The 26,759-nt window shown below is 37.7% G+C and overlaps 1 protein-coding gene across 1 annotated transcript in view; it reads right to left on the bottom strand.

The window, feature by feature from the left end:
• Positions 1 to 5,835: 5,835 nt before the first annotated feature.
• The window catches only part of MACC1 (MET transcriptional regulator MACC1), a 224,356-nt gene continuing 203,432 nt past the window's right edge, over positions 5,836 to 26,759 (bottom strand). The window contains exons 4-6 of the mRNA XM_032401963.1: positions 23,699 to 25,740; positions 19,452 to 19,640; positions 5,836 to 6,048 (exon numbers count right to left, since the gene is read on the bottom strand). Of these exons, the coding sequence (XP_032257854.1) occupies positions 5,836 to 6,048; positions 19,452 to 19,640; positions 23,699 to 25,740 (2,444 nt within the window). The remainder of the gene's footprint in view (positions 6,049 to 19,451; positions 19,641 to 23,698; positions 25,741 to 26,759) is intronic.

Genomic DNA, 26,759 nt, shown 5'->3' with positions numbered 1-26,759 from the left:
TTTTAAAAAGATCCATTGTCCCTGAATAGTCTCTTCTTAGACCATAATCAAACTCTTTTCTAAATCTCCCCTTCACTTTGCTTTCTTTCCACTGTGATGTAAGGTGCCTGGGTGAGCACTGAGTACATATTTCCTGGGAGTAGAGTGTATTTTCCTCCCACAAAATGAATTTTTCTAAGAAGGAGTTTGCTAGATAATTCTTTTTTTTTTTTTTTTAGATTTTATTTATTCATTTGACAGAGAGACACAGCAAGAGGGGGGACACAAGCAGGGGGAGTGGGAGAGGGAGAAGCAGGCTTCCCACCGAGCAGGGAGCCCGATGTGGGGCTCGATCCCAGGACTCTGGGATCATGACCTGAGCGGAAGGCAGACGCTCAACGACTGAGTCACCCAGGCGCCCCTAGATAATTCTCTTATGCCATTTAACCTAATATGTGTAAGATCAACCTACACCAAATTTGCCAATCCCAAAATCTGTTTAAAAGACTGAGCTTGGCAGAACCAGTTTAAGTAAAACTAGTAACTTCATCATGACTAAGTTTTGATTTTTAAGTACTAATCTTATATGCATATGCTAAATATCCCAGTACATTCCAAGGGTTCGAATGTAGACTTAAATATTAGGAACATTTAAAAATCTGCTTCCAGTCACAAAAGGACAGTCTCAAATATCTCTACGAACAGAAAAAAAAAAAAAAAAAAAGTCATAGATCCTCCTAGTTACCCAAAGAAGAACAATTCAAAAAGGAAATGATGGCAGAGGATGAGATATGATACATAATGTTTAAGTGAGCTTGGCCAGTTCATCACCCTTCTCAGAGTCTCCTTCCCTTTCAATGTAGAACTACTCATTGGAAAGAGAACATCTGGCTACCTTATTTAACAAGTGCCTATAATCATTTTCTAATTCTACAGGGAAAGTGAGGCATATAGATGGTTGTATTGATCACATTAGTTAAAAACATTTTTCCCAGTAGGGAAAATTAATTCAACAAGAAGTTTAACAAGTGATGGGCCAGTAAAAACAAGGCTTTCTCAAAAGAAACAAGGGCATCATTACATACATTTTGCAAAATCAACTTAACACATTGAAATTATTAATTACTAATCTGAAATTATTAACCTATTTTTACTCAAATGTGTTTACATTTCAAACAAGATGCCGAGTTCTCTATTTCAATTAGCTTTTCAATCAAAATGATCATTTTGAAATAGTAAGGTTTATATTAATTCACTGTGAAAAGTTCACTTTAAATAAATGGAGGTATCATATAGGGTGATTTGGGGTTGTTTTTTTTTTAATAATTTAGAAACGATTTCTCTGATGGAATGCCATAAAAATTTGTTTATCTAAAAGCAAGGTTTTCTGGCTTAACAAAGATTCTTTTATTTCTAGAGAAAGGAAGGAAACTGTAATTCAGTGGTTCTCAAAGTGGGGTCCCTGGGCCAGCAGCATCTGCATCACACGGGAACTTACCAGAAATGCAGGTTATTGGATACCCCCACAGACCTGCTAAATCAGGAATTTGGGGGTGGGACCCAGCAATCTGTGTTCCAGCCAGCCCTCCACGGGATTCTGCTGTCACTGAAACTGGAGACTCCCTGCAGGAGAGGTTGCCCGGTCTAAGGCGTTGCAGGGAGACTGGAGCATGTCTGGTAGTGTGCTTCGGGTCCGTGCTTGTAAAGCTGCTGCTGCCCTTCTAAGCAACCCTCATACACCACTGTCTAGTCTGTTTGAATAGTTGGGTGGTTTGCAGCTATTCAAAACAGTACACGCTGCAAAAGCAATTTCACTAGGTTATGTGAGTAATCGTGTAAAGCGCTGTAAAGTGCTTAGTATGTTCGTGTGTGTGTGCTATGTGTGCCATGCCTCACACAGAGGGGACAGTATTTTGATGTAGATCATTAGTATTTAAATTATTGGTCTGAGTTCACATTCTCTTCCTGCGTACCAAACAAATAAACAAAAAACCATGAAATAGCCTACTCATTAAATACTCATCGACATTTAAACCCAAGGGGAACTTTCGAGGTTATCTATCTAGTTCAAGCCCTTTGTTTTATGGATGGGAAAACTGAAGGCCAGGGAGGCTGGGAGACAGGTCAAAGGTCCCTTAGGAAGTAATAGGCAAAGATGAGAAGCCACAGCTCTTGACTCCTAGACTACTGTTTTGCAGAGGAAGCCATTCTTGTTGTATTCACTACTACAACAGCAGGGCTTGCTCTGGGATTCTCTCCTTAGGCATTGCAAATTATTATCCAGTACTGATCTCTCCATCCTCACTCCCTCATATATGAACTGACACTATTATTCAGAATTGCAAAGCTGTTATGTTTAAAACCTTCTGGATTACATAAGCCTAGATATACATAAAGAGAAAATCAAGGTGAAAAATACATGCAGAAGCCACAAATTTGTACTTTTAGTAAAATCTTGATGCTGAATATGCGATAAACACCAGATGCTACATATGTGCAAGTTCAAGTTTCCTGTGTGCATATAGTCACTTTTTATTTTGTGTTGTGGACTAATAGATCTGCATGCAAGAAACCAACTTTCAACAATTATTTTATTCTGAAGAATGCCTTTGGGTTAACTGTACCTAGCATAATGCTAATATAAGATCTTTGGAACTTCACTAAGTTACACAGCAGTACATGGGAAACAACTTCATATAGAAGAGGGAAAATTATGTGGGAATCAGAAGAAAAAATATCTATTTTAATTAGAAAAGCCTCTAGGCACATAATTTTTCATTATTCTCCTTTTTCTTTATATTGCTTCAAATATTCCTTAGACATTAAAAAATTACAGAAAATATAATTTACAGCAGCATTGTATGAAAATTCAAGTTCTGAACCTTCTAATTATAGCATAGTATGATTTGAATGTACTTGATGGTATTTCCTTTTCCTTCTATTCTATTTCCATAGCACACATTCAAACCTGTTTATTGGCAGTGACATTTCTTAGACCAGTGCCATCCATTCATGTAGTACATGCTGCTCCTTCCAGAAGTCTAGTCATCCTCAAGGTCAAAACTTCACGTGGTATTTTCTACATTACAGGACATGAAAGTGTGCTGTATCCATTACGGGTATGAACAGTTAATTATCTGCTCTTGCGTGCACCTCCTTAATTGGCCTTCATAGACGGGCTTTAACAGAGGAAGCGGAGGGTCTGTGGCTTACATAGAAAAATTGTTACACGGCAAGCGAGCACTGAACTAAAATCTCGACCTAATGCATCATTAGAGAAAAAGCCTGAGGTACTGAAAGAACTATCTATGATATTTCCACTTCCGAAATGCTTAAAGAAGCTTTAGATTAATGGCTCTTGATGCTTTTAATGATGTCAAGGCTGGGATTTAAGTGCCTTATTAATTCCCTTGATTTGCTGCCAAATATTAAAGGCAATCTGTGATTACTGAGTTAATCTTTTCTGATTATGAAATCCATTATAGGAAGAAAAATATAAAATTCAGAAAAGTAGAAATGATTTATAAAAATATTAGAATATATTTATAAGAACAGAATGTTTGGACATGGGTTTAAAATTCCTCTGGAAGGATTTGTTACAAGACTATAAGATATCTTTGTATATATTAATATTTAAGCCATTGCTTCATCCTTAAGTTGGACCTCATGTTTTTCATTTTTTAAACTCTTTTTAAACTTCCCAGCCACAGTCACAACACATGATGCGATATAAACCTGAAGTGATTTGTTTAATCTTACTACCCTAATCAGCTAACAGGATCTCTGTCTTCTCAGATCTTGGAGCCTGGAAAAACCCAGTTATTAATTCTGTACTATCTCTTCCCGAAATTCTCTGGTTTGCTGACATGTTAATAAGAGTCCAAGAATGTTCTAAAGAAAGCAAAATCACCACTAAAAATGATTGTGTCCTGAACTTACACACTGGTTTTTTTTTTTTTCCTCTCTCTCTGAATTTATTTTCAACTAAAATAAATTCTGTCCTTGAATGTGTGTACATAATTCCCTGGGCAGGCTATGTTCTCATATTATCAAATATAAATATTGAAAGCCTTAAGATTGTTCTTAAACCTAAATCAAATTACCTTTGCCAGCATAACAAATACCCCAGGGTGGGTGTATTAAAAGCTCTAAAAAGATTCTGATTTTACTTTTTAGCCAAATGGACATGTTTTATTCAAGATCCCCGAACAAAATCCTTATTCAGCTCATCATACTACCTTTGAGGGCATGTCTTTCCTTCCTTCACGCCTGTCCCACTGACTCCCTGCATCTCTTAAGCCCCCCTTCTGCCCGAGGGCTTCAGTGCATTGAGGACCTACCTCTTCTACCCTTCCAGACTAGAAGCAATGCCTGATTCTCCTTCGGACTCATCATTTCTTTCCCAGGGCAAACATGCCTGATCCTTCGGATTCCTGTGATGGCCCTCCATATCTCTATCCCTTGGCATCTCAGCCTGTCCCTTGCAGTTCTTATTACAGATCCAATTTTACATTTAACTATATAATGTTTTAAACTGTTGCCTCTCTCTGTCACTGGGCAGTACTGAAGTCAGGGATCATGTTGTTTCTTCTATTGTTAAGCTCAAACATCTATGTGTCTGCCACAGAGTAGGTACACTCCATCTCTTGATTAAGTGACAATAAATGAATGACTGTCCAAAACACATCAACGCTGACAGGTGGCCAAAGGATTTAACATATGAGTAAGCACAAACCATCTTTTTGTGAACTCTACCAGCAGTTAGCATTTTTACTGGCCTAAATTCCTATGTAGTCTCTGTTTTCCAAAAGCTTTATCAAGAAGTCTGGTAAACACACACACACACACACACACACACACAAACACCCACACATTTACATGAGCATTCACACACACAGATATCAGTGTTTTTGGTGGTTAAGATTGCTACACTCAACAGTGATAAATCAGGTTTCCAAAAACTAATTTTTCTTACTAAAAGTCCCTGAGAGTTAAAGAACTACTCTGCACTATGATCCTGAAGAAAAAGTCCAAGTTAGGCAGGATTAGCTCTGTCCCAAAATGCTGGAAGAAGGTGGTGAAAACTACAGTCCATGGCTGTAGACAATGGATTTCTGATGATAAGTCATATCTCCTTCTGGCAGTCTTTCAAAAGATGGTAGAAAAGTACAGCAAGCTTCACTTAAAATGAAGTAGCTACCCTGTCCCTATAAGTCTTAATACGCATTTTTAATTTTTACTCTTTTGCTATGTGCTATGTTTTTTAGAAAAATAAATAAAACCAGGTTTTGCAGACAGAAAACTTACTTCACATTGCCAAATAGCCCTGAGTGTCCTTTCCAGTCCTTAGTCTCTTCAAATGAAAAATGGGAAGAATGTTAGCAAAACTCCACTGAGAAATAAAAGAGATCAAATATAGAAAGCTTGTAGCCCTGTGCCTGTCCACAGAGTATGTGTTTGCTTCTCCTCTCTCTCAACCCGCCTACTGGTAAAACTCCAGTGTTCACCCTGGAACCTCTAGTTTATCTGGGTATCTATGTGATGTAATTATGCTAACAGTCACTTGTTTTAACTTAAAGAAATTAAAAATAAAAGAGGGTTTTATTTTCCTTTCTCAACAACAAAACAGCTTAATGTTTGCATTTGAAACATATATAAAAAGACATGTTTGATTATAGAACCTATCCTTGGATTTTGTGTTAGGTTGTGCTTTCACCAGGAAAAAAAAAAACTTTTTCGAACTTGAAAAAAATAAGTAAGACTTTTCTGAGATTCTTTTCACACACACACACACACACACACACACACACATCCCCCTACCATTCTCCCTTCCTCCCCAGAACATACCCTTCATTTTTATACTTCTTCAGAAGTAGAGAATGCAGTTGCTCTCAAAAACTCTAAGGAATGTATTAGTATTAAAGCTCCAGTTAAGTCTCGCCACTGTTTGGTCACAGGGTTTTTCATTCTGTCCAAAGCTGATTGAAGGTCTTGTAACACGTCTCTATAGCTGTTTCCATAGTGAGCACCCCAAGAATAGAGAAAATCATAGGCAGGTTTCCACATCATCTATAAAGAAAAAAAAATTAGACTGGAGTAGTGTGGAAGTAAAAGAGAGAAGAAAATAGATGCTTTAAAAAAAAGAAGTTTTAAAAGCCTCTTAAGACATAAAACAAAATGGAATACCAATTATGTGTGGATTTACTTAATGTCATGAAAAACATGTTTTAATAACTATCATTTCCCTCTTATATCCCTGTGTTTCTAAACCTAGAGGTTTTTAAAATAATGTCTACAAGTAGGGCCTCTTTTTTTTCTTTTTTTCTTTTTTTTTTTTTTTTTAAAGATTTTATTTATTTATTTGAGAGAGAGAGAATGAGAGAGAGCACATGAGAGGGGGGAGGGTCAGAGGGAGAAGCAGACTCCCTGCCGAGCAGGGAGCCCGATGCGGGACTCGATCCAGGGACTCCAGGATCATGACCTGAGCCGAAGGCAGTTGCTTAACCAACTGAGCCACCCAGGCGCCCCAGCCACCCAGGCGCCCCGGGCCTCTTTTTTTTCTTGATCCATCATCTAAACATTGTTTATTGCCTTGATCTGAATATAAAATTCCTTGCACAATTTTTTGATGATATTGAGATGTTACCGAGATAAACATCTCACCCTCTGAGAGACTTTTAAGGTAAAAGTAATGACTCTTTTATTGTACTAGTATCTGCGGTGAGCTTTATGACACCCCATATCAGAAGGAGCTATATAGTGTATTTAATTCTTTAAGTAAGTCATTTTATTTGAGCAAGTCTATAAACAAGGAAAAATGTACCTTCATGATCAAGTCAAAAGGAAAGCAAAAATACAGTTCACTAATTAAAAAAAATAATTTAATGAATCACTTTATGACCAAAAGAAAGATCAATATTCAATTCTTCATTATGCTTTCCCTGAGCACCTACCCATGCCAATGACATCATTGTTTCCATAGAAATAAATGTACGTCAAAGAGGAACTTCATGTTCAAGCATGTATGTAATGGTAACCAAGGAAACCAGGCTCAAGGAGAAAAAAGACAAAGGCTGAACAAATAAGACAAACTGCAGAATACACACACACATACATACACACACACACACACACACACACAGAAACACAACCAGCTTAAAATAAATTTTCTCTAAGAAAACAACAAAATCAACCATGCACTTATAATTGGAATATTTGGAATATAAGCTTTATTACCTGCTACTTATTTGGGTTCACTAAACTCATGCATTTGTGATTTTATCACTTGCAAAATGCAGGAACACAGACTGTGAGCTCAATATTATGCAGAGTTGCCCTCTTAAAATAGAGCCTCCATTAACAGTAATATCACATGAAGTAGGGCCTTGGGATATAATTTTTTACCCTGCTTTGATAGCCTCAAATACTCTACAATTGAAATTAAAAGGATGAAAGACCTAAATAAGGAGTTTCATTGTGTTTCAATTCAATCTACATAAAAGGCTAGGCATTGAACTCAAAAGACAGTTTGATGTTATTTGTCCAAATTGGCATTCCTGAGAAACCTACAAACACTCATATCTTCATCTCTCTTAATGAAGCTTGATTCTGCAAGGTACTGAGTAGAAAATAATTATCAAAGTTATACCATGTCCAGGTGGTCATGATGCATCGTCCCAAATGGTCCCAGATTTTTGTATGTAAGCTTTACCCTGTCCAACCGGGCTTATAAAGAACTGTCTCTTCCATCACTGATAGACTGTGAATGAGGTGTTCTCTCATCTATTTTTCTGAATACTCACTTTGAAACCAAACCTCCCAATTGCTGGTCACCACTAATACCTCCGCAATGGAAGATGAGTTGAGGCATATTAACAGAGATTCAATCTTGCCTGTCACTGCTCAGATGCAAAGACGCACTAAACGAGCAGATTATTTTGTAGTGAGTATATACTAATCCTCTGTAAAAGCTTTGAGACCTGTCTTCTATGTTGCATTCATTTAAAATGCCCTGATGCTCAACTAGTTGGCACATTATTTTTCAACTTGTCATATGTTGTTTAAAATAATGATGTTTATAGCCAAAGTCTTCTAAGATTTTATGCTAAATCCCTTAGTAAGTGAATGATAAAAAGATGTATTTGAAGATATTTTATGATAAAGAGCAACTGGGAACATTTCGGTACCAAGATGATGGCATATATCACAAGAAAACAGATGTCTCTTAAAGAATTGCAGTGGGTAATTCTCAGGTCATTCACTATTCTGTGTGCAGAGTCAGAGTAACTTCAGACAGGCAGCCAAAATGGCTGCCCTGCCCTTCCTGGTAGAAAAACTCTGCATTGCATATCTTGCCGCAGCACAGGGGACTGCTGTGTATAGAAAAGCCCTGAGGCATGTTCAATCATGCAGCAGCCTCTGGATGCTGTCTGAAGCAGGAAATACACCCAGGTGATACAGGAATTGGAAACTACAGATTCAGAAGAAGTCCAATGATACATTTATCTACTCCCTTATGCAGAGGGCCATCTAACACTCTCACATATGGCAATTTTTACTGAGAGAACATTTCAGTCAGCTCTTTCAATTCAGAGAAATTTGGAGAGATTTCTGAGCCTGGACCCTAATTAAGACATCTGAAAGTGTAAAAGGATGCCCCAGGACAACTGTTAGTCAGAAAAGCAAGGAGAGATACTGCTTTAAACTCATTGGGGATCCTCTGGAGTCGAATCCATAAGCTACACAGAAATGTGTACAATAGCTCTGGGCTGAAAACACTAGGGCCATGGTAAACGTCATGATTTATACTAAAATGAGTATATATTGCATTCCATTTTTGTTTCTCTTTGCAGCAAACTAAACCTGAATATTCCTTCAGTGCAAAATCTGATCTGCTATATAAAACATCATTCGTGGCTCTCAATAGAGATGACAGAGAAACACTATTGTAGCAAAAATACAATGAATATATTCAAATTACATTGTTCATTAATTCACTATTTTGCTTCTTAAAGAATTTTTGAGCAGCTACCACTACAAAGAATTTTGTTACAGAAAAGAATAAAATGATGAATATGGCATGGCTTGCTTTTAGAAGCTCTTAGCCGGGGCGCCTCAGTGGCTCAGTCGTTAAGCATCTGCCTTCGGCTCAGGTCATGATCCCGGGGTCCTGGGATCGAGCCCCGCATCGGGTTCCCTGCTCAGCGGGGAGTCTGCTTCTCCCTCCCCCACTCCCCCTGCTTCTGTTCCCTGTCGCACTGTCTCTCTCTCTGTCAAATAAATAAATAAAATCTTAAAAAAAAGAAAAAATAAAACACCAACCATTTAAAAAAAAGAAGCTCTTAGCATAGGAGGGAGATAGATACTTGCACAAACCTGGCCCAGTGTATGATTAGACAGGATTTGGTTACTACTAACAGTTAAGAAAAACTCAAAAACTTACTTTGATATTTTCAATTAGTGTAATAAAAAATGATAGTTCCATTGACTGAGAAGCATTACGGTATAATAGAAAGAAAGATGAGTTTTGGGTTGACCTCTGAGTTACGTTCCCTGTTGGATGGGTCACTTTGAGTAAATTAATCAAAGTATCTGAGCTTTGTATTTTGCACTCTATAAAATATGGATAATAATGTCCAGGTTTGTGTCCAAAGCACCTCCTAACGTGTCTGGCATATAGTTGGCACTTAATATTTTTAATAGGATATGAATGGGTAATTTGGGGATGAGAGAAATATAAGGAGGTATGCTGAGCGAAATAAGTCAATCAGAGAAAGTATGTATCATATGATCTCACTGATATGACGAATTCTTACTCTCAGGAAACAAACTGAGGGTTGCTGGAGTGGTGGGGGGTGGGAGGGATGGGGTGGCTGGGTGATAGACATTGGGGAGGGTATGTGCTATGGTGAGTGCTGTGAATTGTGTAAGACTGTTGAATCACAGACCTGTACCTCTGAAACAAATAATACATTATATGTTAAAAAAAAAAAAAAAGAAGATAGTAGGAAGGGAAAAATGAAGGGGGGGAAATCAGAGGGGGAGACGAACCATGAGAGACAATGGACTCTGAGAAACAAACTGAGGGTTCTAGAGGGGAGAGGGGTGGGGGGATGGGTTAGCCTGGTGATGGGTATTAAAGAGGGCACGTACTGAATGGAGCACTGGGTGTTATATGCAAACAATGAATCATGGAACACTACATCAAAAACTAATGATGTAATGTATGGTGATTAACATAACAAAAAAAAAGAAATATAAGGAATCTAGCTTTAACCCTACTGCATATGAGGTAAAGGAGGGAGTATCTCTAGCTCCAGTAAGACATTGGGATAGAGATATGACCTCCAGGGAGCAGCCAAGAGTTTAGCATCACTCATGCTAAAGTGATGATGAAAGCATGAGAGTGGAGGAAAATGCCAGGGAAGAAAATGAAGGGATGGAAAACTTAATCCTTAATTAAGTCTACAGTTAGGGATCACAAATAAGAAATAGAAGGGGTGCCTGGGTGGCTCAGTCGTTAAGCGTCTGCTTTCTGTTCGGGTCATGATCCCAGGGTCCTGGGATCGAGCCCCACATCGGGCTCCCTGCTCTGTGGGAAGCCTGCTTCTCCCTCTCCCACTCCCCCTGCTTGTGTTCCCTCTCTCGCTGTGTGTCTCTGTCAAATAAATAAATAAAATCTTTAAAAAAAAAAAGAAATAGAAGCAATAAAAAGATGGAGAGAACCCTGGTATCAGAAGAATAGAAAATTAAGCAGGGTAGGTACTTCATGTGCAAAAGTCAAGGGCTGATAGCATCCCAAAAAGGACATTCAGCTCACAGCAGCTTCTCAGAGCCTGTTGTTCACATAGCCTCCCAACTCGATGTTCAGTGGCACCACATGGAGAGGTTCCAATCACCAATCTTAGGAGTTTTTACACCATGACTTACAAAGCATGACAATAATCAGTGCAATAAATAATCAGTTGCTGTCCTTTGTGGCATAGCTATATGATATTTGACTCAAGTCCTTAAATATTTTAATAAATAAACTTTAATAAATAAACTTTAAATAAACTTTTATTTCTTCAGCACTTCTTTCTATGTCATTCTACCTTCCTTACTCGGCAAGTGACCATATGCTATCGAAGGCAAAGACACAAGGGGAAACTTGCACACATTAATTTAACTACAGACTTTATGAAATTGTATCCAAAAATACACATTAAGAGCCACAAAGTATTCTCAGCTTTGTACTCATCAAAAAGAAAATGAAGTCATTTTTTTCTGGAAATGTCCGAAAGAATAAAATAAGTAGAATAAACAATTTTCTTTCCAGGATGACCGAAGTCCTCCAAAAGCTGGAAGTGACTGTGGACTGCTAAGACCTCTTTCAGGTTTATGTTATCTTATATCTCTTCAGTGGTTTGAAATAGTTCTTCCGCTGAAGTAGTTCCTCCACTCTTGTTCAGTGTTATGCTTTAAGGAATGATGCGTAGAATCCCTGCACTGATGCTTAGACAAATCAAAAGGAGGGCATGCTCCTGAGAGTTTGTTTTTGTGGAATTATTCTTAATCACAAAACAAATTCTCTCAGCTTTGTCATCTCTGTCACAATTATTTGACACACAGGCCTCATTCTTACTCCTCTACTCTTAGATTTTTATAAAGTTAACTTCCTGATGTTACGGGTTCATCTTTGAATAGGAAGCATGAGGCTGACAAAAGCATGGAGCATGGAGCTAAAACAACAAATTTAATGTTGTTAAATTTCCTGGGGGTGTGTTTTGATCTCCCTCTGTAAGTGGCAGCAGCATCAGTAAGCATTTAACCTAGTGAAGGTTAACAGTTTCCAAAGTCCTAGCATTTGTGTAAAAGATTTATGTCTTTGGTTCAGCTTCCAGGTATCAAAGGACAAAGAAGAAGGTAAAAGAGCAATAAAAGAAGTAGCGAGATGTTAAATGAAAAGAATAGAGATTTAAAAAATCGTTTTCCAAATTTAGAGTGCTTAGTCCCAGAAGCCAGTAAGACTCATTAGATAATGTTCTAGATGATGAAATGCAACATGAATAAAAGCAATTCAGATCTGAGCACAGCATTCTATGTCTTTTTTTAGCTCATAAAACATGAATAGCATAAAGAATGCAGTTGGTTAACTACATTTGGATAATTACATTTTGCCACATTAAAAGATTCATAACCCACCTACTTTCCTCATAAAACTCTAGGAGCAATGTTTCATTTTAAGTGTAATTAGCTGAAGAAGTATTAAGGCAAATTTGCCTTATTAACGATTATAACATGTGTTCTATATTCAGTACATCATCTACAATATCCAAGTGGGCCTTCTATCACCTGTAATTGGTAACTACCTAAATATTGTTGAAGATGAGGCTGTTATCTTCAGAGAAGAAAGGAGGCTAACATATCCGGGGGTCCCTATTTCTTCAGAAGGGAGGTGGTACTTGGTTAAAACTTGATGTAAGATTCTCTTGGAAAAGTCTCTTTGGGTACAGCTAGCTCTGTTTGCTCTAGGAATAACCACTTGGAACATCAGGGAGTAAGCCTAAGCCAGAGGAAGAGAGAGGACTCACTGCTTGCTAGTGCATGTACTCAGAACAGTTTAACATCTTCGGAGAACCTACTGGACAAGTCATTCTCACTGCGTCACTAACTCACTCACTAACCAGGAAGAGAGGCCAGGTCACCTCGCTATAAATCCAGGGTCATTTCATTAAAGTATAGCCACGGATTTATTTCAATGTTAAGCGGTTTTAATAAGTGCTGATTTACATCTTATACTTAGCTGGACTCTGGTTTTCTAAAATTCCTGGTTGTTTGTGATCCCTCAAAATAAACCTTAATAAAGAAAATCTAAAATCTAAATCAAATATTGGTGTCCTAAATCCATTTTAAGATATCTTTATAATATTTAAACTTTAAAATATTTAATAATATGATTATTTCTATTTGATTTTCAGTGTGTAATAAGACATATAAGGTAGAATTAAACCAAAGATCATACGAATACAGTAATGAATTCTACTATGATGTGGTTTTTTCTTTATCTCATAATTTCAAAAAATGGAGTATCTTTTGGAATTAAAGATGGTAGCAACAAGCATTATAGTATTGTACAAAATAGACTATGATGATCTAATTATTATGTTACCATGTCAAATCTCTAGCACAAACAATGAAGAATTGAGCAATTATTCCACACATTTTACCACTGGTAGATGAATTTCCAGATAACACTTTCCCATTTTTTAAGAAATTTTAAATATATCTCTTCCTATAAAAGCCCATCAAACCATACATTTAAGTACCAAGGCTAGAACTGGACAATGCTACATCCCTGTAAGCAGAATCCAGGACTTGCTGTGTGAGCCAGAAAACCATAAGAGTTCAAGGACATTCCTTTTATCTTTTACAAGAAATATTTTCCAAGGAAAATTAAATGTTGTTAAACCGATTTAAAAAAAAAAAAAGCTGACCAGCCAAGATTTTTTTTCTCATTTTTTTCCATGCATTACCATTCTGCCAGTTTCTCAGAAGAGAAACCTTGAAATCATTGCTGACTTTTTCTTACCTATATTCTTTCTATAATTACTCTCAGCCATATTACTAAAAAATTACTATACTTTATTTCCTTTTCCAAAATCACTCAGTGTCACACAGTGTCAAATTCACCTCTTAGTCAAAATAGTAGATAATATGTATTTAGTTATTGCAAAGGGCAAAGCATTGTTCCAAATATTTCATATACATTGTTTCATTTAATCCTCCAAATATCTGATGAGCAAGATAGTATTTTTCACCTCATTTTACAATAAAAAAAATTTTTTTCTAGAAAAGTCCAGTAACTTGCTGAAGGTCTTAGGGCTAATAGATGATAGAGTTGGAACAGGAATCCAGACAGGAATCTTAACCACTATGGTCTGGCAGACATTAAAGACTCTCTCTATCGACTTCCAATATATATATCTCTGACCAATATTTCTGACCATATCTCCCAATAATTACTAAAATGCTCTCCCTTGTAGCCCGCATATTCTCCTCAGTGATCTTTAGAAGTCACTGGTATCGAGAAGCACTGAAATTCCCTTCCAATCCTCTCCAATTATTCAAATGCTACCCATCCTTCAGGACTAGGATATGTCTTCTGACAGTTCCTTCCCACTTTGAACTTCTTTTATAATTCTGAAAGGACTTATCAGTTGTGCATAGTGGATAGGACTGTGTGTAAAACATATCTGGGTCTGGATCCCAGTTCTATACCTAATAACCATGTAATTCCGGATAATTTACACAAATGCATTCACTCTCAGCATATTGTAAAAAGTGAATAGTCATAATGTCTTCCTTACAAAGTTTGTTAAAATAAATGAGATATGGTAAAGAAAATGCTCATAAAGATTAGCTGACACACAGTAAACATGCAATAAATTGCAACAACTATTACTATTTTCATTTTCATTTAGTTCAGCACCTAATCATATACTTCCTTAAAATAAAACAACTCAAATATTGGGGTGCCTGGGTGACTCAGTCGGTTAAGCAACTGACCCCTTGATTTCGGCTCAGGTCAGGATCTCAGGGTCATGGGATCAAGCCCCATGTCAGGCTCTGTGCTGGGCGTGGAACCTGCTTAAGATTCTCTGTCCCTCTTCCTCTGCCCCTCACTCCCTCTCTTAAAAAAAAACAAAAAACAAAACAAAACAAAAAAAAAACAGTTTATCTCAATTCCCAGGCCAATTAAAACTTGGCTTTAGAAAGAAAAAAGTCATATTTTTCATTCTGTTTGTGATTTTTGTAGCTCCTAATGTTCCAATGCTGAGAACTGATAGTCCTAGTAAATGTGTTAAGTGTACAGATGAATTATTACTGCAAGTAAGGATTCAGAGGAAATATACTAAATAAGTAGGAAGAATTCCATATATAATTTTTATTCATGTATAAAAATAAATAAAATTAGCTGTTTGAGGAATACCTACTTTGTCATTTTAAATCTAGACCTACAGTAAAGTGCTTGGAACACTATAGCTGCCAGTAAAAAATGAGGAAGGACAAAGTTAAGGCTAGAAGATAAAACAGAAAATCAAATCCTCACTGACTGAGTGTTGACTACAAAAAGACTTATAAACACACCAGCCAGTCATAACTCTGTAGGTGAGTAGTTTCTGATGTGAAAATATATTACAATTAGCAATGTTGACTTCCTTAGGCTTCCATAGTTAGGGTGGCCCATTCTGGGAGGTCAGATAAGAAATCAGCCTTGACAGGCCTTATTTGTGCCTGTGGTTGAGGTGGACCCCAGTGGGGTAGAAGGAAATTTGATAAGAATAAGTGACCTTTTAGTGTCCTTGTTAAATAAGTGGCCTTATTGAATAAGATGGAGAGAGCATATTCTTTATTGTTAGGCAGGGGCCAATGGAAGACAGTTGCTAGGAAATGTGTCATATATACTATTAATCCCCAGAAGGATAGGTAAAGAGTATTCACTTTAGGTCTGAGAATATCTTAGCCCTGAAGTCCCCAGCATTTCCCCTTGTAAAATCCAATTTTTTTTAAATAGGCTATTTTTCTAGCATTCTGTTGATTCTGTTTTTTGAGTTAAAGCTCTAAATATCTTCGGAAAAACTCCAATGAATTTTCATTAACTTTCACAGGAAAACCTTGGCAATGATTAAATATCTTGGTATAGCATAAATGTATTTTCTTTTCAGAAGAAATACTCTGACAAACATATTTCCCTTAGAATCAGATTCCAAGTTCTGTTGCTTTGCTTTTATGTAGGAAATGCAATTTCATTAGAAAAGTTGAATAACATTTCTTATAACTTAGGGAGATAGTTAGTTTGAAAAGTGACATCTCAGAAGTCTCCAGAGAGAAGCTTTTCTTTTTTCACTACTTTTAAAAAGATTTTATTTATTTATTTGACAGGGAGAGAGAGAGAGAGAGCACAAGCAGGGGGAGTGGCAGGCAGAGGGAGAAGGAGAAGCAGGCTTCCCACTGAGCAGAGAGCCCGATGTGGGACTCGATCCCAGGACCCTGGGATCATGACCTGAGCCGAAGGCAGGCCCCCAACCAACTGAGCCACCCAGGCACCCCCGGAGAGAAGCTTTTCTTTTTCACCTTATAAAAGAATAAGAAATGGCCAAAAGTACTCAAGAAAAATCTGACATACTATTAATAATCTGTATTCTTTCATTGGATTGAAGCTTAATGAAAATGCAAAGGCAAATTTTGGTAGTATCATATGATGGCTTGAAAAAAGAAAAAGAAAAAGTGAAATGAGTTCCCTACCCCCCAGTCCTGACCACATCTGGCTCTGCCACTCAGCGCCCATGGTGGATTTGGCGTGGGTGGGCAGAGTATAATAGTTAAAGTACAAGGGCCCCAAAACCAAAGCCTATGCTCCAAACCTGGTTCCATGACTTCCTAGCTATATATGTTTAAGCAAGTTACTTAGCCTCTCTACGTCTTAGATAGTATTAGTATCTGCCCCAGAAGCTTTTGTTGAAAGGACTAAATAAAGTTAATTTTTGTGATGCTCTTGGAACAGTGTCTGGCCCACAATAAGTGCTGGGTAACTGTCCTTGAGATAGAATAAAAATAGAACAAAAGGAAAAGGGAGAAATTGAAGAAGAAGGAAAGTGAGTGGAAGAGCCCGACTGTACACATTGGCACACATAGAGAGGAATTGTTGGGAAGTGTGCCCTCTGAGAAGTGAGATAAGGGAAACCGAAGATGCATGGGAACCACCAGGCCTCGTTAGCTCCCTGCCCCAATGCTGGTTCCCTCCCTCTGCATGCCCTACCCAGAACTAATATCAGCATGTTTTGAAATCATTTCTTGACTTGTAAATTGATTGTATTGAAAAATCAGCTCCTTCCTGAGAGAAAAATAATTGTACAGCTGTTTTTTGTTTTTTGTTTTTCCCAGGAGGATAAAAATTAGCATACATTTACCCTTTGGTTTAAGTGGCCACTAACAGGTAAAAACTGCCCTAGGCTATTGGGAATGGCTTTAGGCCCATATACCACACATAATTGTCTAAGCATTTAATAACACGGATCAGAGTGATGATTGTTAGCCTTAGCCACAGTAAATTGAATGATAACCTCTAGAAAGACACCCAGGGATTTTCATTCCTGCTTCTGAGTATTTTATCAAACTCAGACATAGACTTAGTCATTTGTGATTTGGACTGTGCAAAAAGTGAATAATGGAAAAGTAGGCTGTTTGTTGGCTTCCGTCAAGATTTGGGAGGAAGACAAAATATAAACAATCACAATTAGAGAGAAGTTAGATGCTTAACAAACCTGAGAGAATAAATAACTCTCTGGTAAATAATTCTCAAGAAAAGCTTTTTAAAAACAAAGACTTACTAAGAAAAAAAAAAGTCTGGCTTTCAATTAGGCAACTTTTTGTAAAAGAATTATTTTTAGAGTAGTTTTAGGTTCACAGCAAAATTGAGAGGAAAGTACAGAGATTTTCCATATATCTCCCACATCCATACTGCGCTCTGCCTATTCATTTCTCCCTCCTGACACCTGGCAACCACTGATCTCTTTCCTATCTCTATAGTTTTGTCTTTTCCAGAATGTCATATATTTGGTATCATACAGTGTGAAGAGTTTTTCAGATTGGCTTCTTTCACTTAGTAATAAGCATTTAAAGTTCTTCCATGTCTTTTCATGGCTTGGTAGGTCATTTCTTTTTTTTTTTTTTTTCTTTTTATTTGTTTGAGAGAGAGAGACACAGCGAGAGAGGGAACACAAGCAGGGGGAGTGGGAGAGGGAGAAGCAGGCCCCCCGCAGAGCAGGGAGCCCGATGCGGGGCTCGATCCCAGGACCCTGGGATCATGACCTGAGCCGAAGGCAGATGCTTAACGACTGAGCCACCCAGGCGCCCCTTTCTTTTTAACACCGAATAATATTCCATTGTTTGGATGCACCAGTGTATTTACCCATACACCTACAGAAGGACATCTTGTGTGGACAAAAGTTTTCAACTCTTTTGGGTAAATACCAAGGACTGTCACTGAGTGATCATATGCTAAGAGTATGTTTTGGAAGTGCCTTCCAAAGTGGCCGTTACCATTTTGCATTCCACCAGCAATGAAAGAGAGTTCCTATTGTTCCACATCCTCGACAGCATTTGGTGTCATCGGTGTTCTGGATTTTGGCCATTCTGATAGGTGGTGGTATCTCAATTAGACAACTTTTTAATCAATTTCACTGAAATATCAGAGTAGTATATCCCTCATAATGTTGTCTTTTTTCCTTCTTAAAGGTTTGTTGTCTTTTAGCTCATTCAGTAAAAACTCATTTGTAGATTGTAATGTCCTTTTTAGTGTATGGAGATAAATGTAGTCTAGAAGGGAGAAGTAATCTATAAGGGGAAATAGGTCCTGGATGCTCTTGGCTAAAGAGTCTGTTTAGAGGAGTCTTTGCTGGAGAGCCAGGCTCCAGGAACCCTGAAGCTTCCACTGCAGCTGCTGGGATCCAACTGACTTGATCTGACTCTTCAAGCTTCATGGAACGGTTGTCTTGTTCTGCTCATCCAGCTGGCATAGTTGCTTCAAATAAGAAAATTTTCTCAAGATATTAAAACCCAGCTCTACGCCCAAATAGGAAGTGGGGAACATAGCTTCCGCCTCCTACCAAGGCATCATCTAATCAGAGAGATCACCTTTCCTTAACTGAAATATCTTAAAAATGCTTTCACTCATGTATGAGAAAGATACAGGACATTTTATATGTGCTCATCACTGGAATACTTTATGTAAGTCAATAAAAATGGATTCACTTTCTTTATGATAAATTGAAAAAATATTTATCTAACTTAGGCCCACCAATATACATTTGTTTTAATATTAATAAAAAATATTTGCATGGTTAATATTTACTTTGTACTAAGTGTTGTTATTCTGTATTTGATGTCTATAGTTCTTACTGTATACAAAATTGTGAAAGAGATAATGAAGCTCTTAGATATTTCTAGCTTTCATTACCAGTAACCCTGCACCATCCACTTCCTTAATGCTTGCCACCAAAATTATTTATTACAAATGACTAAGTCTGTGACTGAGGCTGATAAATACTTATTATTATATCCTCTTCCTTTGTTCTGATTTGGCCCCATTTCCTCCCTTCAAAGTTTATCTGTTCCCTGCCTCAAGTTCTTATAGCCCTGCTTACTGACTGACTACCTATCCAATTTGGTCCAATTATTTGATCAAAGACCATGTTAATATGCAATCCAATAGGAGAAACATCAATGTATTTTAAAGGTTCTCGATGCCTTTAAAGAGCGATGTGTGTATATTTCAGATAATGTTGATGGTTATGGGGGCAGTGACTTCAGTTAGTGGATCCTCTAGGACACTCCCTCAATTAATCCATGTATGTGGTATAGGCTTGATCACATTTGATTTACTTGGTCTGTAATTTTTTACTATCTAATTAGACAAACAGAAATCTTACCTCAACAGCAACATCTCCAGCTTTTCCTCGGTGAGGAATTTCATATGCCTCCATCTGTTGCTTTGTGAGTCGTACTAACTTTTCAGCTAGTTCCCTCCAGCCTTTTCCAAGCTTGACAGCTGAAGTCAGAATAGCAGCCTCTTGGATGAGATGTGCTACTAACCCTTGGCAATCCATCTTCATCAGAGCCTGCAGCAACAATTACATATCACAGTTAAAATCAACTCATTTGGTCTTTCTCCTATACGTTAAATTTTTCATTGTATTTTCTAAAAACTGGAATCCTCTTTCTCACCACACATATATTTGAGGTTTCTAGAATTCAAAAAGCTGATTTACTTTTAAGCAAATCCAACCAGCAAAATACAGAGGGTATGATTAGACCAAAATTAAGGGAGATTTAAGCCCAACTCAGTGACTAATTATAGGGCCTTGGGTAAACCACTCAACTAATATGTTTCTTAATATCCTAATTGGAAAGGGAGGAAGTTGAACTAGACACTTACAAAGATACCCTGAGGTTCTAGCAGTCTATAATTTATCAACCCAGGGATGATTATTCACTCTGCAAAAAAATAATTCCTTTCCTTACCAGAGAATTGGCTACAGGATTTCTCTAAAGAATAAGCACACTGGTGCTGGCAAATATTATTTTACTCTTCATCAAAATGTGATTTAAAACTCCCCAGAATAATGCCTCTTGCACAAAAAAATGAGATACTACTACAACTGTGAACAAAGCTATAGATATTTAGACTTTAGAAAATCAACTCTCTCCTTTCACCATCAGTGTAACTGTGTTAAATAGAACCACAACTTAGTAAAGATAAAACACTTAGTCTTCAACAATGCAAAATGGAAAACCATCAGACAGTCTTCCCTTCCCTTCCTTCCCTTCCTTCCCTTCCCCTTCTCCCCTTCCTACCTTTCCCTTCCCTTCCTTCCCTTCCCTTCCCCTCCTTCCCTACCATTCCTTCCCTTCCATTCCTTTCCTTCCCCTCCTTCCCTTCCTTCCCTTCCCTTCCCCTCCTTCCCTACCATTCCTTCCCTTCCATTCCTTTCCTTCCCCTCCTTCCCCTCCTTCCCTTCCCTCCTTAGTTAAGCATCTGAGCTTTGTCAATCACCATGCATATTTCAAACAAATCTATGAGTTTCCCTTTGCCTTGAATAGGTTTTTAAAACATGGGATTAGATCTATCTATATCTCTTCCCTGTTCAAATAAGCAAATAAACATGTGCGATAGTGCCTCGTCATTTAACAGCACTAAAAAGCTTTATCTATCACTATGAAACAATAAGTAAAAATGAATGGCCAAGTAGGGCAACTAGTAAAGCCCATAGAGTATTCATTCCTATGGAAGCATTAGAAAGACCACCCATGGTTTTTATACATTGACTGTATTGGTCCATAAATTTATGGTGAGGAGTTATGACCCCAGAAAAAAGCAGCACTGAGCCAGCAGGCCCTGGAAGGCACTTCTAGTAAATGGTAGAATGGTTTTAGCAATGCTCATTCCAGTTTCTTGTTTTAAGGAAAAGAAATCTGCAGTTGGAGTTATAAAATCTGAGTTTAAAATCCAATGCCACAAAGTATAGGACTTTAGATAAATCACAAAATATCTCTGTTTAATGATTTTTAAAATGGATACCGTGGTAATACCACCCTCTCTAGTGGCCTATAATCTTTATGAAAATTGAATCAGATATTCAAGTGCTTTAGGAAATGTCAAGTGTAAAGTATATAAGGACAACCAGTCTCAAAGTCTAGATATGACTGAGGGTTTTTTGAACCCACAGTCTCTATTAGTTCCCTTCCAGCACTAAAAATTAATATATAATTCAAGAAAAACATGTACTTATTATACAAATAAAGTTTCAAGAGATGGCCTCTATAGCCCACGCTCCATCATCTTCTGGTCAGATAACCAGGCCCAACCCCCCTCCATACAGAAATCCTCAAGCCTTCACTGAGGCATGTTATGAGTTTTTAGGAACTACTGCCTTGAATGAGCTCTCCACCAGCACTGCTTAATCGGTCACCAGAGCCACTCACTTACTTAGCATACCCCAATATAGTGCAGATATGATTAGACTACAATTTCCAGACCATTTGGCCAAAATAACCTTTTTTTGTCACTAAGAGACACAAGAAAGTAATTTTCAATTCAAGCCTTCATGAGTTCATGCTGAACATGAGCTAATGTAGAGGTAATGAGAGGTAATGAGCTGCTGTAAAAGACACATGCAGCTTCGACCAGGTGGATCAGCCCATGACTCTGAGTGGCCTAGATGGAGAATTCAGCACAGCGTCATAACACTATCTCCTTAACAACCGGATATTGGGGCTTGGAAAATTCAACCCTGTCAGTATCACTGTAGAGTCATAAAAATAATAAAGGAAAGAAAATGTTTTACATATACAATTCCTTGGTAAATTATTGTTGATGTCTCAGAATAAATTCCTCTCCAGAAATCTCTCTTCTCCACATGCACCTGCATTAGAGCTGTCCTCCTCTCTGTGAACCTGCTGGTGTAATCCTACTCATCTCTCATAGGGCACTGGCCTTGCACATTAAAACGGCATCTACTACACACACCACTACACGTAGTCACACAAGCTTCTACACCACACCACGCACACACACATTCATAACTGTTACAGGAAAGTAGAGTAGTTTCAAGTGTGGCTTTAGAACCAAAAAGGTCTCAAACTGCATCTCTGATACTAACCAACTGTGGGATCTTGGGCAAGTTTCCTAGCCTCTCAAGGCTGTGGGTAAGATGAAGCTCCTAGCTAGCTATACTTACTCCGAAGAGTTGTTATGGCTAAGTGAGAGAGTGTGTTTAGAGAGTTCAGCACAGGGTCAAATACACAGAGAACCCTACAGGAGTGTTAGCTATCATTATTATTATTTATACATTCATATTACAGCCACTTTTAGGAATATACTCTTGATTTTTCTTTTTACTTTTATAAAATACTGAATTTCTACTTTAAAGGCAAAACAGTTCTTTATCTTCTTTATGACTCTCCACTGAGCCTTACACTGAAGTAAATGCTATGTTGAAAAAAGCAAATAATCCTGAGAGTTCTATTAAAACATGAAGATTAAGAAGAGAATTAGCAATATCAATTTTTGGGTTGTGATGCATTACATACACAAGAAGAATATTAAACTGATAAAGTGAAGGACATTGATAATAAGGGTTTTTTAATTTTGAGGATATATTTTAAAAACAAGACACTGCAAATTAAAAAAAAAACATTAAATAGTGGACCTATAAGAATGGACAAGTTAATTAATCTTGTTTCAGTTTGCTTTTTTTAAAAAAGATTAATTTATTTATTTTTAGAGAGTTGGAGAGAGCAGGGGTGGAGGAGCAGAGGGAGAGAGAGAATCTCAAGCAGATTACACACAGAGCACAGAGCCCAACAGGGGGCTCCATCCCAGGACCCTAAGATCATGACCTGATCTGAAATCAAGAGTCAGACACTTAACCAACTGAGCCACTCAGGCTCCCTAGAAAGAAAGCTTGAGCAGGGGCTGGGAGCAGAGGGAGAGAGACAAGCCGACTCTGGGTTCAATCTCACAAGGGCTCAATCTCACAACCCCGAGATCATGACCTGAGCCAAAACCAAGAGTCTGACGCTTAACCAAGTGAGCCACCCAGGTGCCCCGGCAGTTTGCCTTTATTTACTTTCATGTTATTGAAGCTGCTCTGATATTTTAAGAGCTATTCAACTACTTGAGAGAGGAGGAGAAGAGATGTCTTAACTGATCTCTTAACAAACAATCTTTAAACTTCTTTTGAAAGATGATTCTCGGGAGCCTAGTTTCTGGGAAAATCACACTTGAATTTTAAAACTAAGAAATCGGGTGCCTGGGTGGCTCAGTCCTTTAAGCATCTGCCTTCAGCTCAGGTCATGATCCCAAGGTCCTGGGATCGAGTCCCACATCCGGCTCCCGGCTTAGTGGGGAGTCTCCTTCCCCCTTGCTTGTGATCTCTCTCACATTCTCTCTCTCTCTCAAATAAATAAATAAAATCTTTTAAAATAAATAAATAAATAAAACTAAGAAATCAATTATATGATCTTGTAAGAAAATATCTATATTTGCTATAAAGTGACTTTAGTTTATTTGAAACTGCTGAGAATTTTTTAACTTCTCTTGTATGTTTCTATAAATATTCCCAAGTTAATAAAGTTCTCTACGGTAAACAAATTACTGTGATCAAGCAATACTCACCACAATAAGTTCATAAAGAAACTTCCTGGTATTTTTATCTGCATGGCAATCTTCCTTTAACTTCTTTACAATATAGGAAACTTTTTCTGATTCTTTGTCTGCTTGTGTTTGGTCAAAATCTTCTAGTGCCAGATGTGAGTAACCCAAGACATCAGCTAAAACTTTCCAATCATAAACTTTTTCTGACACCAAAGTCAATACAACTGAGTAGATGTAAGTCAGTTTTTTAAAGGGTAGGGTAATTTGTTCAAGAAGATTTCTGGTTGTGAAGACATTATCAGACGTAGATATTACTTGTTCTTTGGCAATCACCTTGACATTTTTGCAATGTACAAGTCCAACTTTACCTCTCAGGACTCCCACATACCAGTCTTTCACTTTGGACTGCCCAATGGCTTTTACCTTACCCTTTCCAATAAGAGCTACTGTGTCCCCTTTGAAATATTCAAGTAAGTAGTCAATCTTTTTTTGTCTTAGCACTGTCTTCAGGGTTACCCCATAGTTGGTAAAGTTCATTTTTTTGTCTTGAAATGTGGGATATTTCACACACACTGTTGGTAATAATGGAGCAGACTTGATTTTCTTCTCTTCCTGCAAATCGCCTGGCAGATTGGAGAGCCTTTTTAGGTTCGGAGCTGGATCAGGTGTAGTGACAAAGAACTGTGTAACTGCTCTACCCTTGGGAGGCTCCACCTGAACACGGAAAACAAACAAGTGCATTTCTCTGGAGTCAACTAAGGAAAATAAAAATTGTTGATTAACTACTTCACCTGCTAGCAACTGCTTTTGCTTAATTTCTTTCCTTTCTCTTTCTGCCTTTACTTCAAAATCAGGATCACATGTAGAAACAGAAATATTTAAATCTTGTGGCTTGTCAAGTGAGAACGAATGCTTCCCCCAGAGCTGAAACACAACCGGGGATGTGTTTTTTCCACCCTTCTTAATATCAGAGATTGTAAGCTTTCCTGGCATGTAACTGTGTCCACAAACTGTGAAAATAGCAGTGAAACTGGGATGAATATATCTGGGTCCATAAATTCCAATGGAGGTGGTTTTGTGGATACAATCCCAAATGGTGGCAGCTGGTGACTGAGTAGCTTTAATTTGTGCAGCAACCACGAGATACATCACCCGGCTCAAGTCTATTAGCTTGACTTGGATGATGTCTTTATAAATATAACAGTTGTTTAACACTTTGAAAGGGCCTTCTTTACCCGGGCTGTGTAAACACACCATTTCTGTCATGACTTGACTGAAAGGATCCTTTCTCACTTCAGCCCCTATTTTCATCTCCAGCAAAATGGCTTCCATCGTGTTGAGGTTGCCTAACATGATTTCCAATAGTGGGCTTACAGTGCATGAGAGATCATGGTTAAGCATTTGTGGAGGTTCAAGGAACGCCCTTAGAGACACCTCTTGGAATTCGCCCACAGCTACATGGCCTTGGGGCACATGAACAGTGATATCTGATTCAGGTAATTGTACTGACCCTCCTTGGTGGCTTAATTTGCAAACTACCACGGTCTCTGCAACTTGTGTTTGGGCCCATCCGGGACTCTGATTAATTGTATTCAAATCCAAGCAGGAACGGGCCAGCTGGCGTTGACTTAACCAAGCCATTTTATAAGCCTCTCTATCATTCTGAAGCCATTCTAAGTCTTGTTCTAGGATCTGGCCAGAGTTATGTGTACTCTGATGGGCATGTGCTGTGTCATCTAAAATGTCCAAAAGTTCTGAAACACTTTTAGATCTTCCAGATGCCTGTGAGGAAGACTGCCTAAGCAACTGATGCACATATAGTTCATCACCGGAGGAATCAAACGAATTTCCAGTTTCTATTTCTCTAAAAAAAAGAAAAGGGTCTTCTTTCAAGATGGAAACATTATCTCTCTTCCGGTTATTTCTTAGCTGAGTTATGTCATCCAAAAACGGGTTAGAAGCAGACAGTTCATTCCAGAACGGATTTGTAGCCTCGGAAGAATTATTGCCAGGACGTGTGAAAGGATCTGGCCAATTGAGAAGAAATCCTGGATCTGGACATTCTTGTTATTTAGAAAAAAACAAAGCAAAACAAAGATGAGGTGGCATCCTGGGATACAACCAACTAATTCTTATTATAGCTTAAAAATTGAAGACTTTTTATTTTGTTTTTTGATCTCTAGTCTAATAGCTCCTGCAAAATTAATGTTAAATTTGCTCAAATCTTCATGTTATGAGGAAAGAGAAACTGTTCTGCCAGTTTATTTTGACTATGTTCAATGTTATTTTATCTTAAGACACTATGATTTACAAATAAGTGTTCAAAAATTTAGATAATAATCATTTGAACACATTTCTTTTTTTTTTAATATATATATATATTTTTAAAGATTTTATTTATTTATCAGAGAGACAGAGGCAGGCAGAGGGAGAAGCAGGCCCCTTGCTGAGCAAGGAGGCCGATGTGGGACTCGATCCCAGGACACTGGGATCATGACCTGAGCCGAAGGCAGACGCTTAACCGACTGAGCCACCCAGGCATCCCCATTTGAACACATTTCCTTGAAAATTACCCAGACTACCTACACTTATGCCTTATTGTTTTATGTTTCATTTTCACAAAAGAAAATCTCTGAACAAACAGAATAATTCAGTCAACTATCCAAATTTTTCTAAACACTGAATAGTCAATCTCATTATATCTAGATTATTCATTTAATGTTTTTCTTTTCTGATAATAGTTCCCCTGTAAAAAAATCAAATGCACCTGTTAATAGCTAAAGTAATTTAGAAAAACAATATGCCAAATTAGAGAGTAATGCATTTCTTAGATTATTTCCTGTAGCTTTGCACTGATAAATTTTAATAACATTGAAATTTTTTCATGAAAAATAAACACTTCATGAAAATGAACATTGAAAAATAGATCACCATTAGATTTACTATTTGAAGGAATTCATTGAGATTTTCCAAGTTTAAAATGACAAAGAACAGGCTTACCACTATGAAGTGAAAACATGTTATTACTTTGGAAAGTGAGTATTTTAAGAATCGGCAGCACATGAAAATATTTACATATGAA

Source organism: Phoca vitulina, unplaced genomic scaffold (genome assembly GCF_004348235.1).
Source record: "Phoca vitulina isolate PV1807 unplaced genomic scaffold, GSC_HSeal_1.0 scaffold4, whole genome shotgun sequence".
Lineage (NCBI taxonomy): Eukaryota > Metazoa > Chordata > Mammalia > Carnivora > Phocidae > Phoca > Phoca vitulina.
The sequence above is the reverse complement of the archived record's forward strand: the minus strand, read 5'-3'. Positions and strand labels throughout refer to the sequence as shown.